The sequence below is a fragment of the Xiphias gladius genome, chromosome 16 (assembly GCF_016859285.1).
Source record: "Xiphias gladius isolate SHS-SW01 ecotype Sanya breed wild chromosome 16, ASM1685928v1, whole genome shotgun sequence".
Taxonomy (NCBI): domain Eukaryota; kingdom Metazoa; phylum Chordata; class Actinopteri; order Istiophoriformes; family Xiphiidae; genus Xiphias; species Xiphias gladius.
In genome coordinates, this window is record NC_053415.1 from 10,161,094 (window position 1) to 10,174,194 (window position 13,101).

At 38.6% G+C, this 13,101-nt stretch overlaps 1 protein-coding gene across 1 annotated transcript in view; it reads right to left on the reverse strand.

The window, feature by feature from the left end:
• Positions 1-11,455, reverse strand: part of LOC120801269 (ephrin type-A receptor 6-like) — a 156,034-nt gene extending 144,579 nt beyond the window's left edge. The window contains exons 1-2 of the mRNA XM_040148036.1: positions 11,440-11,455; positions 7,222-7,286 (exon numbers count right to left, since the gene is read on the reverse strand). Coding sequence (XP_040003970.1) covers positions 7,222-7,286; position 11,440 — 66 coding nt within the window. The 5' untranslated portion in view covers positions 11,441-11,455. The remainder of the gene's footprint in view (positions 1-7,221; positions 7,287-11,439) is intronic.
• Positions 11,456-13,101: the final 1,646 nt, after the last annotated feature.

The following is a 13,101-nucleotide window of genomic DNA, read 5'->3' on the forward strand; positions in this document are numbered from 1 at the left end:
TTGTCTTCTAACCTGCCTATGCTCAGTTGCCATTATGATGTCAATGAATCACAGCAAAAGGCAACATTAGGCATTGTTAATCCCTTAAAGCTGTTTTATGTCATTTAATAAATAGGTGCTCCTCCCTTTGCTCGAACCCTTCTCCTCTCTGGCTCTTTCTCTCATTCACCCCTCTGAAGCCCTGTTCTTCATCACTATTCAGCATTTCAGAACTTAGAGGTAAAGACTGAGAATAGAGACACATATCCTTTCCTGATGAAAAACAACCTCTCAACATCTTTTCCTTTAAAGTATCAGCTTGGTTTTGGCATTCTCAAACAGAAACAATTATTAACTTCTACAAGTGGAAAAAGTTTGGAGAGTCAAAGTCTTTGAAAGACAAGTATAGATCAATTACTGTTCAATTTGCACAGATCTAATGAGTGACATCTTTGAGGGAGAATGTTTTTTCTAACTCTGAGGATATTCCTGCATTCAGTAAAGTCATTAACAAACATTACAACAGTCCTTCTTGCACGGTTTCCCCTTGCGGGCCAATTGAAACAGGTCTATTTACTTTCTAAGCAGAGCAGGTAAATAATCAAAGGGCACCTTGCACTGAAGGCTGGGCATGACCAAGACATATGATCATGTTTACAGTGTGTAAACATCTGTTTACAGCTTTACACTGTGCTGGAGATGCCTTGGATGTGGACCTACAGGGAAATGAATTCCAGGGACGAGGGAGACCGAACACAATGAATTAATTGATTGATGTGTCTCAGTCTTTCCCCGTAATTTCCACTTTAATTAAAAGAATTCCCAGGCAACTGTGAAAATCACATGTAGGTGTGTGCCTATTGCAGGGAATTTACAGTCCACCATTGCTAATTAACTATTATACTACCCAGACTGACAGCTAATTGTTACCTATAACTATTACCATTAAATGCAAAGATGAGCATATGAAGGCAAAGTGAAGCATCGATAAAAAGGACGAATTTTCTTAGTGTGGAAGTGTTGTAAAAAGGAGGATGACTGCTGGAGGAGGGGGCCTGTTATGTTTTACCCTGATGTCAAGAAATATTATATTGTACTTCAATATTTGGACAGTGACACAATATTTGTAATTTTGCCTCTGTATAACACCACAATGGATTTGAAATGAAGCCATCAAGATGTGAGTGAAGTGTAGACTTTCAGTTTTAATTCAATGGGTTTAACAAAAATATTGCAGTGACTGTTTAGGAATTAAAGCCATTTTTATACATAGTCCCTCATTTTCAGAGGCTCAACTGGGAGAGTTGAGGCTCAGTAATTGGACAATTGTCTGACAATCAGTTACATGCTCAGGTGTGACCTGTTCTCCATTAGTTTATGACAAATAAAGCAGATAAAAGGTCTGGATTGATTCAAAGTGTTGAATTTGCATGTGGTTGCTGTTCATGGGAACTCTCAAAATGCGGTCCATAGAGGTGTTGATGGAAATGAAGGAGGCAATTACTAGGCTGAAAAACAAAACATTCCTATCAGACAGATGACAGAAACTTCAGCAACACCAAAAGGCCTGGAAGACCACAGAAGACAACTAAAGTGGACGATCGCAGAATTCTTTCATCTAGCCAGGTCAAGAACACTCTTGAGGAGGCAGGTGTATCATTGTCAATGTCTACAATCAAGAATGTAAATACATAGGGTTTATCACAAGGTGCGAACCACTAGTAACACTCAAGAACAGAAAGGCCAGATTAGACTTTGCCAGAATACTTCTAAAAAATCCTGCCCAGTTCTGGAACAAGATTCTTTGGACAGATGAAACCAAGATGAACTTTTACCAGAACGATGGGAAGAGAAGAGTATGGAGAAGAAAAGGAACGGCTCATGATCCAAAGCATACCACATCATCTGTCAAACATGGTGGAGGCAGTGTTATGGCATTGGCATGTATGGCTGCCAATGGAAATGGGTCCCTGGTGTTTATTGATGATGTGACTGCTGATAGAAGTAGCAGGATGAATTTTGAAGTGTACAAGGCTATACTATCTGCTCAGATCCCGCTAAATGCTGCAAAACTGATAGGATGGTGCTTCAGAGTACAGATGGATAATGACCCAAAACACACCGTGAAAAGAACACAAGCATTTCTGAAGGCAAATAAATTGAATATTCTTCAATAGCCAAGTCAATCAACTGACCTCAACCCAAACGAGCATGTTTTTCACCTACAGAAGACAAACCTGCGGGGAGAAAGACCAACAAACAAGCAGCAACTGAAGGCGGCTGCAGTAAAGGCCTGAGAAAGTATCTCAAAAAAGGAAATTCAGCATTTGGTGATGTCCATGGGTTCCAGACTTCAGGCAGTCATTGACTGCCAAGGATTTTCATCCAAGTTTTAAAAATAGTCCTTATATTTATAATTATGTTGGTTTGTCCAATTACTTTTGGGCCTCTGAAAATGAGGGACTGTTTATAAAAATGGTAACTCCTAAATGGTAGATGTGATATTTTTGTTAAAGCTGAAAGTCTACACTTCAGTCATATCTTGATGGCTTAGTTTCAAATCCATTGTGGTGTTGTGTACATCTCACAAGTTTGAGTTACTAGTGCATAATGTAATACCAGGTTTTTTGTGTGTGTCTGTAGAACAAAGGAGCCTCCCAAGTGGGGGATAGGAGAGTTGAATGAGGGGTGGGGGGTGGAGTGCGAGACCTAGGGCAAAGATACTGAGAGAGGTGAAAGGGACAGGTGCATGCCAGTGTTCTGAGAATAAAGGGAAGGTAGTTATTGTAATTCTACTCCTTTTCTGACACATAACTCAGCCACTTCTTTATACAAAGACGTGATGTACATATTTTTAGATTCAATGTGACTTCCACTTCCCATGAATATCCAGTGTCCTACCACAGTGTTGTAATGTGGGCAGACCCCAAGAGTGTACTTGTGGTTAACCTTCCTCCTCTACATAGCCACTCACCTTCCTCTTGTTACAAGAGTTGTTTACTGGCTTTTGATAAAAACTCACCCATAAATATACACCTCAATTTCCACTTCACCTTCAATTTCATATCATACGACCAGCTATATTCCTGCCAAACTCATCATCGGGTAATCATGTTGGAGAAGTAACTGCATATTAAATTATTTTCAGATGTGCATTGGGCAGGACAGACAGACAGCAGTTTACATCGAGAACTAGAACCAGTGTGCAACTCTGATAGGCTGCTACATGGTGTACTGCATATCGGCCTGATACCAGGCTGTATCTAATATGGTGGGGATTGACTCCTCTTGCCGTCTCCCAGGTAGTGAGGGGGATTTAAACTATTTTACCTCCCCAGATCTTCACACCTTCCCTCAGGCCCTCTCACCTCGATGCCTTAAATATTAATGTTAAATCCGAGGATAGTGGATGAGTGAGGAGGGGAGAGGGCTGACAGCTTAATCATGGAGGCAGCCTCCCTCTCTCCTCTTCCTCAACGCTGTGGGCGGCTGTCACCACGACCTACATGATGTAATCACTTCCATAACCCTGATATGGGCCACAGAGGACCTTGCAGAGAGAGATAGAGAGACAGAGAAGCGGAGGAGGACTGAAGGGATCCTCCAGCAGAGGATTTAAAGTCAAAACCCACAACCCCTGATACATCCTGGTAAGACAGATCATGCCTCCTAAACACACTAAAACATCCCCTCGTGAGGAGGATTCGGTGTACTGTCCCAGTTGCTGGAAGAGCAGAGTTTTACAAAGAGACGTTACTTTAGCAGCTGGAAAACTTTGAATGCTCAGCTGATGGACGGAACTAGCAAAAGACTGGATGGTGTTATTAAAGATGTGCAGGAGTTGAAGACCAGCTTGGAATTCATCCAAGAATATAAATTTGAAGAGATAAGAAGGGGATATGAGCAGTTTGAAACAAAGATAAAGTCATTTGAAAACAACATAATGAACTCTAAGCAGAAAATAGATGGAATCTTTACCAAGCTGGACTACATTAAAAATCAGTGAAGAAGGACAAATATTCTAGTTGATGGAAATGCGAACTAGAAAGGAGAGAGTTAGAGAGAATAAAAGGAGAAGGTTAGACAATGCTCTCAAGCAGCCTGGGACGAGATGGCAAAGATACGGATATTGAGCGTGTCCAGAGAATTGGCCAATACCAGGAGTGGGGAAATCTTAGGAAAATTGTTGTTGTTCTTGTAGATCCTATTAAACCTATAGACCTATACTCCCTGTGCTGAGTAAGCTCCTCGAGAAGATCATTTTTAAACAAATGTAGGAAGTATTTTAGTAGAAAATGGAGCACTTACGAAAAGCACAGAATGCTTATAGACCAAGTCACTCTACTAGCAATGTATTAGTACACATGGCTGATCAATATTTAACATATATTGATGACGGGAAACTAGCTGGAGCTGTGCTCTTGAATTTTCAGCTTTTGATGTCATTGACCACTATATTCTCATTGGTATGCTCAAATGTTATGGTTTTATACCTTTAGCTCTTGCTTGGATGAAGCGTTACCTCTCTGACAGAACACAGTGAATATTTTTCAATAGCAGTTTTTCTGGTGCTGCTGAGAAACATCTGAAACGAATCTTCAGATTGCACACAACAGTGCAACCATATTAGCTCTTCATTGTTCTTTCCACGCTAATCTTCTGTTATTCATGTAAAATGTCATTCGCTTTAACGCACCAAACGTCTTAAGTGAGCACTGGTCATCTGGTGGTGCAAAGTCCACAAATAAATGGAATGATGAGAAGTGTTCTTTATAGAGTTTCTTCTGCTTGGAATATGTTCCCCATTAACATCAGACAGACCAAAAGTAGATTTTCTTTTAAAAACAAAATTTGATGAGTCTCATATAGATATTATTGTGGTTGTTGCTGTTTCAGAACTTTTGTTTGTTTTTATTTTCTTCCTTTTTTGTGTATTTGTGGCAATTTTGTTTTAGTTACTATTGTTTGTTGTTTCATATGTACAGTAATTTTACTTATTTTCTAAGTTTTGGTTTGTTTTGTCTTTTTTGTTTTATTGATAATGTTATTTTAATTATTGTTTCTTTTATGTGTTGTTGTTTTTTGCGGACCGCAGGAATACTAGCGACTTTGTGGAAGCTAATGGGGATCCAAATAAATAAATAAATACACAAATAAACACATATATAAAGAAAGAAAAAAAGAAAGTGGACATCAGTGGTTACTTTTAGTTTTGTTATCCCTATTATCATTACCTACTTATCTCTTTTAACTTCTTTTTTTACAAACTTCAACCCCTAACTGAAAGTTTCATTTTCTGCTTGCTAATATGCTGTGTGCACCCTTGCTCTGTGTTATCGGCAACTGCTCGTATAAGTATTTAACACACTGAGCCCTCAGCTTTTGCAATTGCAGGTTTACTGCAGAGTCACTGCATTTCTTAGCTATTTATTGTGTTATTTTCCCAACAAAGTGCCCAGAAATGCCATCATTTGGCCTCGAAGTGGCAGTCTACATATTGTAAGACAGCTTGAAAAAAAAAAGTTAAGCAATTTTGAATTGTTTGGCTTTCTGCCTGTATGCCCAAAGGTTTACAGTACAGGCTAAATATCCGTATATGAATGAACAGGAGAGAGTGTCAGTGTTCCAGGGATATAAAAACCATGTTGATAAGATAGTTAATGTAAAAAAAGGTTGATTTTCACAAATGTTCTCACTCCTATTCTTTTTTCATTCTGCTATTTTGAATATATATGTTTGGTGTTTTGGTACTACAGATGATGTTGTCATAGAGTCAGTTATTATGATTATGATTATGATTATTATTTCTCAACCCCTTTTTTTTAACCTGAAGTTGGATGGCATTGTATTATACAATTCTTACATGTAGAATGTCTGCACCATGGAATGTCATTTTGCATTAACTTCTAGCAATTCCTGTTCAAACTGTAACCATGGATGTACAGAGGGGCAATCAACTACATCACTTTAAATTAAATATTGAAAAAAATTCTAAACAGGATTTTTCTCCTCAACAGAAATCACACACTTCTGACACATAATAAAAAATATGTCAATTGGATGCTAAGGGTATTTAATTATTTATACATTTCTATTATGTCAAGACAAAAAAAATACTGTCTTAAGAGATCCCAACTGATAAGGTTTGACACAAATCAAAACTGCAAAGACGAGCAGTTACCCCATTACGCAAAGCACTTCATACTTGACATTTTAAAAGGTGCTAGATAAAAGAAGGTTAAACGCCCCAGGCATTTTGCTGGCAAGAAACCAATAATGGGTAACCCTTATATTCTGGGAAAATGGAGATTAAATATGGCCAAACAAGGACCAAACACAGTCCGAGTGGCATGGACACAGTAGCCGAGCCTCTGCCCTGTTTCTATAATAAGTCTATTTCTCAAATTGGATTGTGCGTAGTTCATGGGTATGGAGACAAGACCGTCACAGCGCATGTGAACAAAGAAGTGGAAGCCAGCCAATTCCATCTTTGTTGCTTACTGCAAGCAACAAGAAGACACTTTCAATCAGTCCTTTAGGTATTCTGACAGCACAGAGATCAAAACTTCAAGGTTTTGATCTGAGGACGTTAAAGTTTGTTGTCAGCACATCTATATTTTATGATGCCAGTATACCTTCAGTTTGGCACCTGCTGCTGTTTCTCAGATTTTCAGATAGACAAGATACTGCTGTGGAGCTGAGGCACTTACTGTCAGAACAAAATGAAAATACCATTTTTGGTTTTGCTGACTGACAATAATACAGAATAAGGTACAGGTAAGAGGGTAGTTTTGCCATCTTAACAATGTAAAATTCATGTGAAAAAAATATAGTCAAAATATTGATCTAACTGCAATATTGAGTTTTATAAGTATGGTCTGGACTGACCACCAATCTATGTGCTTTCCTTTGGCTAACATTTAAAGAGTGAGTTGAATATTTCTCTAGCCCTAAATTGACACAGATAAGACACAGACAGGACAGGAATTCATAGGGGAAGACTGAACAGCACAAGGGGAGCTTCCTTAGAGACCATGGCTCATTATCTGCCTCCAAGTTATAGTATTTCCAATGTGGAAAGAGAGGCCTGAACAAAAACAAGGATGTGAATATGAAACAGATCACTGCTACCCGTTTTGACCTTTTAACATCAGTATAATAGATCTTTATGAAAGCAGCAATGGCCATGTACTTTGAACACTGGACAGTAAATATAATCAGGAGAAGAGTTGCCCTTCTTACCCCGTTTATAGGATATGTCTTCCATCCGAGCTCTCCAAGCACAGACGTTGTATCCAGCAGCACCACTGAAATACGAAAAGGAGGAAAGGGGAAAATATGACCGTTAGCAATCTGTCAACGCACAAAAAGTCCCATTTTCACACTGGAAATTGAAATATCAGTCATAAACCCTGTTCATTTAGACATTTTTTATATTAACAGAAATGAGTTTCTCTGATGAATATTTATGAGCGTGGTGGGGTATACAGTGAGAGCAACATTTTTGCTACTTGTGACACAATTTAGGGATTGATGGATTGCAGTCGGATTGCTGTCAACAGCCCATTCCCTTACCTGCCATCCTTCGCACCCACCCACAGCTTTACTACAATTTCACTCGCAACAATATGCTCCTCTTCTGCCTATGACTGCGACTGTTCATGAGATATAATCAGGGATAAGTCTGTCTTTAACCCTTTCTATGCCATGTAAACATGTGTTCCATTATGCCAAATATTAATCAAGACTCTTTGGTATTGCAACATACAGTGATATTATTCTTGGTATAGCATGACAGTATAAATTTCAATTGACTGTAAGCTTCCAGGTGGTGTTGAAAAACAATGCAATTTTACTCTGGAAAACTCACCATCCTTGACAATATTTTGTCTTGCTCAAGTACAGTAGATTTAATAATTCAGGAGGAAAGTGTCTCTCCCAGCAACAAGTGATTTAAAGTGTAAAGAAGCACATATGGCTTCCTGAATTTACCTTATGCATGAATAACACCTCCAAATAAAAAAAAAATAAAAAAAGTTTTTAGCTGCCTTTGTGACAACATTAGGGAATAGACAGTCGACACAGTTGCATTTTCACAATCCATAAATAATACATGGTGCCCATCCAGTCACCTTGTCAAATGTGCCGAATGAACAGTATGTGTAACAAAACAGTTAGGCCCTACTTACATGTAGATAAACTGCATCGTGAAGTAGGTACAAGAAAAACATTGGTATTCAGAGGGAGAGTGACAGCTGGCAGAAAAACAACACTGGACTCAAGGGACTCTTTTAAAGCCACTAATTTCTTTTTCATGCTACAAATTATCATTGTAAAATCTGCTCATCAGTAGCCAAAAATTTCATCTTTAAACTTGTCCTTGAGCAGCCATTGACTTAGATCTTATACTGTACGTTATGCTGAAAATCCTTCATGTTTAATACTGCCTCTGATTTCTGACAAGTCATGGTGTATTTTCTACTTGGATAATGACCGAGTTGTAAGTGTCAGTCAGTCATGAATGTCCACTTACAGCTCTGTAAGTGGTCCTTGGGGGGCTCATTATACCAACACAAATCTCTATCAGTGACAATCTTTCCCGAATAAATCTCCATTAAGATCATTGCCCTGGGATACTTAGTTCATACAACAAACTGTACATCAAAGAAGGTAGTTTCAATGCTGTGATATTAAAATTTGCAAATTACAATGTCAAAGCAAACGAAAATGTATATCTCTGTGAATGTATTCTGACAAGATCAGGGCAAGCAAAAAAGAAGGAGGGACCTTTTTAAATGTCTCTGTTTCCCAGTTATGATCCAGTACACCTCTGATGGAGCTTGGCTGACAAGAGATTGTCCTGTGTCTGCTCTCTGATATACATTGCGTTTATATGAATGTGTCTGTCATACACAACTAAATGCTTCTCAACTTCCCCTCATCTCCCGGAGAATGGATATAAGACACACTACAGAGGCACAATGTTACACCTGTTTTGGATAAAGCCAAACATCCAAGTGTTAAGAAAACCATCCAGGATATGGGACCTCAGCTTTGTCAGAGTCAACAAATACAACACAGGAAAAAAATACAAGCTGCTGTTTGCGTTGCCGGTGTGGTTGTGCAGCAGACAAACATATACCTATAAACTGTAAACTATGAAAAAGGTAGGATGACAATTCTCCGTTATTCTGTGAATTTGTGTCTCTGTATACCTCTGTATGGTTGAGGTGCTATGTACCATGTACAGTATCTTCTTACATAATAATTGCCGGATGATGTACAAAATATCCCCACAATCCTTGAAAACCAGTCAAAGTTGTAATGTAACCTGTGTATACACTGTACGGAAAAACAACATCTTTAGACTGAACTGCAACTGCCATATGTCTAATGCAATGGGGAAACATAAAGAGTTACGAGTTGGATAATGCACTTGTGGTATTATATGCTTAGATGAACATCCTTTTTCAGTATCATAAACACTCATAAAATATCATTCAACTGAAAATGAATTGCTGCTGTCATATTCCTACTAATGAAAGTCACCTATAGGTGTTTTATGATGTTATAACTTGTTCAACAAAAAAATGAGGGATTGTTCAATTGTAATATTTAAATTAATATTAAAAAATATCCAAATTAAGGAATTCTTTAAGGCAGCATTCATGTATTTTTGGCCACTTCGGGGTAGCGGAACAGTAAACACAACATTGACATCTTTTACTATTGATAAAGCAAATTTCTTAGCAAATTGTAAATGCTGCACTTTAATCACTAGCTACTTACTAACTTTGTCATACATCATGCAGTGGGTTTATCAGAGCTTTTCTTTTTTTTGCTGAACACATGCAGCTGCTGGAAACTGCTTAATGAGAATAGTAAGAGAAAATCTAAAAAGTAAAGTTGCCAAAAACAATGAGCTGAAAGATGCTAAAACTTTTTGAAGAGCTGAGGGGAACTGCAGAGTTGGGTGGTCATTCTCTATGAGTTAATTACTACTACTAAATTACACATACTTGTTTTGATCCATTCTTGATTGATTAGCAGAGCTTTGATAGGATTTATTGTTTATTTACTGTCTATGTCTGTGAATATGTATATCAGTCTGGTTGCTCGGTGCATATACTGTATGCTATATGTTTGTATATGCATGTACATTACATGTAAACTGACAAACCTGGAATGTTCAAATGTTAAAACCTCATTCTACTACTTAAACACTCTTTTGCTTAATTAACTAAAAGTCCACCGACCTATGTAAAAAGGTGTAAAAGCCTGCTGCTGAGGAAGCATTACTGGAGTGGGAACACCTGGTGTGTCAGTGAACGTATTCGAAAATGTAATGGCAATGTATGCTTCCTGAAACCTGAAAGATGAGATTTTTAAGGACAGACAAATATGTTTTTCGTAAGATTTCAAGGTAACATAATAGAAATGTCATCTGTAAAAATCCCTTGACTGACAGTTGCAGAGTGGTAAAAACAGAGCAAACCTCAACATCAAAGAGGGAGGACACAGAGAAAGAAACAGACAGTGCCATTGAGTTTCAGTAGGTGATGCTTTTCTCTTTGTCTGATCATAGCCACCATCACTGCTCATGCTACCTACAGTAAATAGTCCTTCTGTTTATTCCAGACAAAATGAAAACATCAAGCACATCAACTCATGAGCTCCAGATATTTCACAGTAAATACTTAACAAGAAACTTTGACCTTTTTAGATCAGCAAATGAAAAGCACTGCATAACTCCTGTCGTGTTATGTCAATCTGAGATAAAATGTAAAAAAAGGACATTGATTATTGTGAAAATGTAGTGGATTATTTAATTGATTGACCATCCTGTTCAGCACAGCGGGGAAAGGCTTCATGCTGATCCTTTCATCTTCCAATCCCATCCTCTCCACTCAGCTATCTTAGTTTAATATATCCTCCATGTTGACTGGTTTTGGATCAGTTCCCGCATCTCTGTGTGTCTTTTTCTGCCCACCGGTGCCTGCTCTGTGCCACGTCAGTGCCAGTGCCAGGCTGGAGGACTAGCTGGCACTGCCAGTAGTGTTAACGGACACCATTAGGCTACTGTGGGCAGGTAAGCAGCACAGTCCCTGGAGAACAGCCTAATTACTCAGAGTTGGCTGTGTCGCTCACTGCGGTGAGCAGTTTCACACCTCACTTTGCCATAAATAAAGAACAGCTTATGTACCTTCGTAGGAAGTGTCGAAGTATCCAGCAGAGAACACTGGACCTTTGCATCAACATTGTGTTTCCAACTTTATAAGACCTAAGAAAAACAGTCTGATGTTGGGGGAAAAGTTTTACCTTTGCAGAACTTGTACATTGCACCATACTGTAAAAAGTATGACATCGCGCATGTTGTGTGTGATTTGTGCTAAAAATGAAAGATGCTTTGCAATGAATAACCTCTGATTTGCTGCCACTGTTTTGAAGTGACATTGCGGCTCTTACTGGTGTGACTTGACACCAGTAGCAGTGTGCAGAAAGCCAATCCTTTACTAGAACCTTTTTGTGCTGTTGCTTTGGTGTTATAAAAATTCACAGTACAGATGGTTAAATGATGTGTGTTTATTTAAAAACATTACAGATTCAAGCTGTTTATAATTTAAAATGTAGTTAGAAGGTCTCCAGATAACAACAGTAGTGTGTATGTGCGTGTGCACGAAAGCACATATTTTCACGTATATAGATCCACTGAACAGCATACCCACCAGTGCACACTTCAACTGCCTGCATAGGATGCATATCCATCCATCCATCCATCCATCCTCTCTCTCTCTCTCTCTCTGTTTCTCTCTCTATCCCTCCATAGAGTCATCTCTCAGTGAGGCACCAACAGACCCTGCCTGGAGCTGAGGGTCCTCTGGGACTTCCACTGGTTAGATATAAATAGAACATGAGCTGGCCATCTCATAAATATACGGAGCTCCAGTAGAATGATGACATCTCCTGTCTGGCCTACAGCCTTTGCAGGCCACACAAACACCCCAAAATAACTACAGCTCTGACAACAGACCCAGATGCAGTCTCATCCACTGTTACTTTATGCAAATTTCAATTTGGAGCAGTTTGAGTTTTCAGACTACAGTGATACAGGTGCTGTTGCCTTGTTCAAGTGCAGCAAGTAAACCTACAAAAAGAAGGCCTCTTTGAGGGTTTTGTTAGGGTAATGGGTCTACATAGAACTGGCATGAATCAAACAATCACCTGATTTGTTCTATTTAAAAAACAGTATGAATTGAGAACACAATATGGCTCTTAAAACATTCATGATTGTGGCTGATTTGGTACATTATATGAATTTTGAAAGCACTATAAAGGTTCAGTCGGTAAATCTTTCTAACCAAGCTGCTTATTGCTACACACTGGGTTCTGTTGTGGTGAAAAGATTACTGAAACCTTTTTGCATGCAGCAGAAATGGGTTTTTTTTCCTTCTCTTTTTTGTAAGAGTACTGTGGCCCAAGAAGTTTTTCCAAACAAAAACGAAAACCTTTTAATTTGCAAGCTCTCCATTTACCCATCCTGGTAAACAACAAGTCTTGTTAAAAGACAAGTAACAAAATTTGATGAAAAGAGACGTACAGAAATTGATTTTGGTGAGTATTTCAGTGAAGATTGCACATTTTCATTTAGTGGTGTAAACAGCGCTGGGCTCTCAGCAGATGAGGGGATGATATGCTGTGAAATGGGAAACTATCCATAGCAGAGGCACCCTGACAGGCATGACAGGATTTTCAACACATCTCCACACTCCGCCAAGATCAAGCATTCAACGACATAATAAATGGCAGCAAAGCAAATCTTTGAATGTGGTTGATTAGATGTGATATCGGATGTAAGTCTTTTTAAATGAGAGATTAGTGAAGGGAATTCATGCCAATAAAATGTGAATTAGCCATTCTGCACCAGGTAAGGTACTGCTGCTACGATGCTGAGTATAACATGTTGCAGTTGTGGTCACACTTCAATAAGTAATAAGTCACAGCAAGTGTTTTCAATTTCATTTCAAAGGCAAAACACCTGCAGAGACAATACTGATTAGGTTGAAGCTAGAAGTGTCCACAAAGTGCAACAGCAGTGTTATATGAGATAAGCTATAAATGATC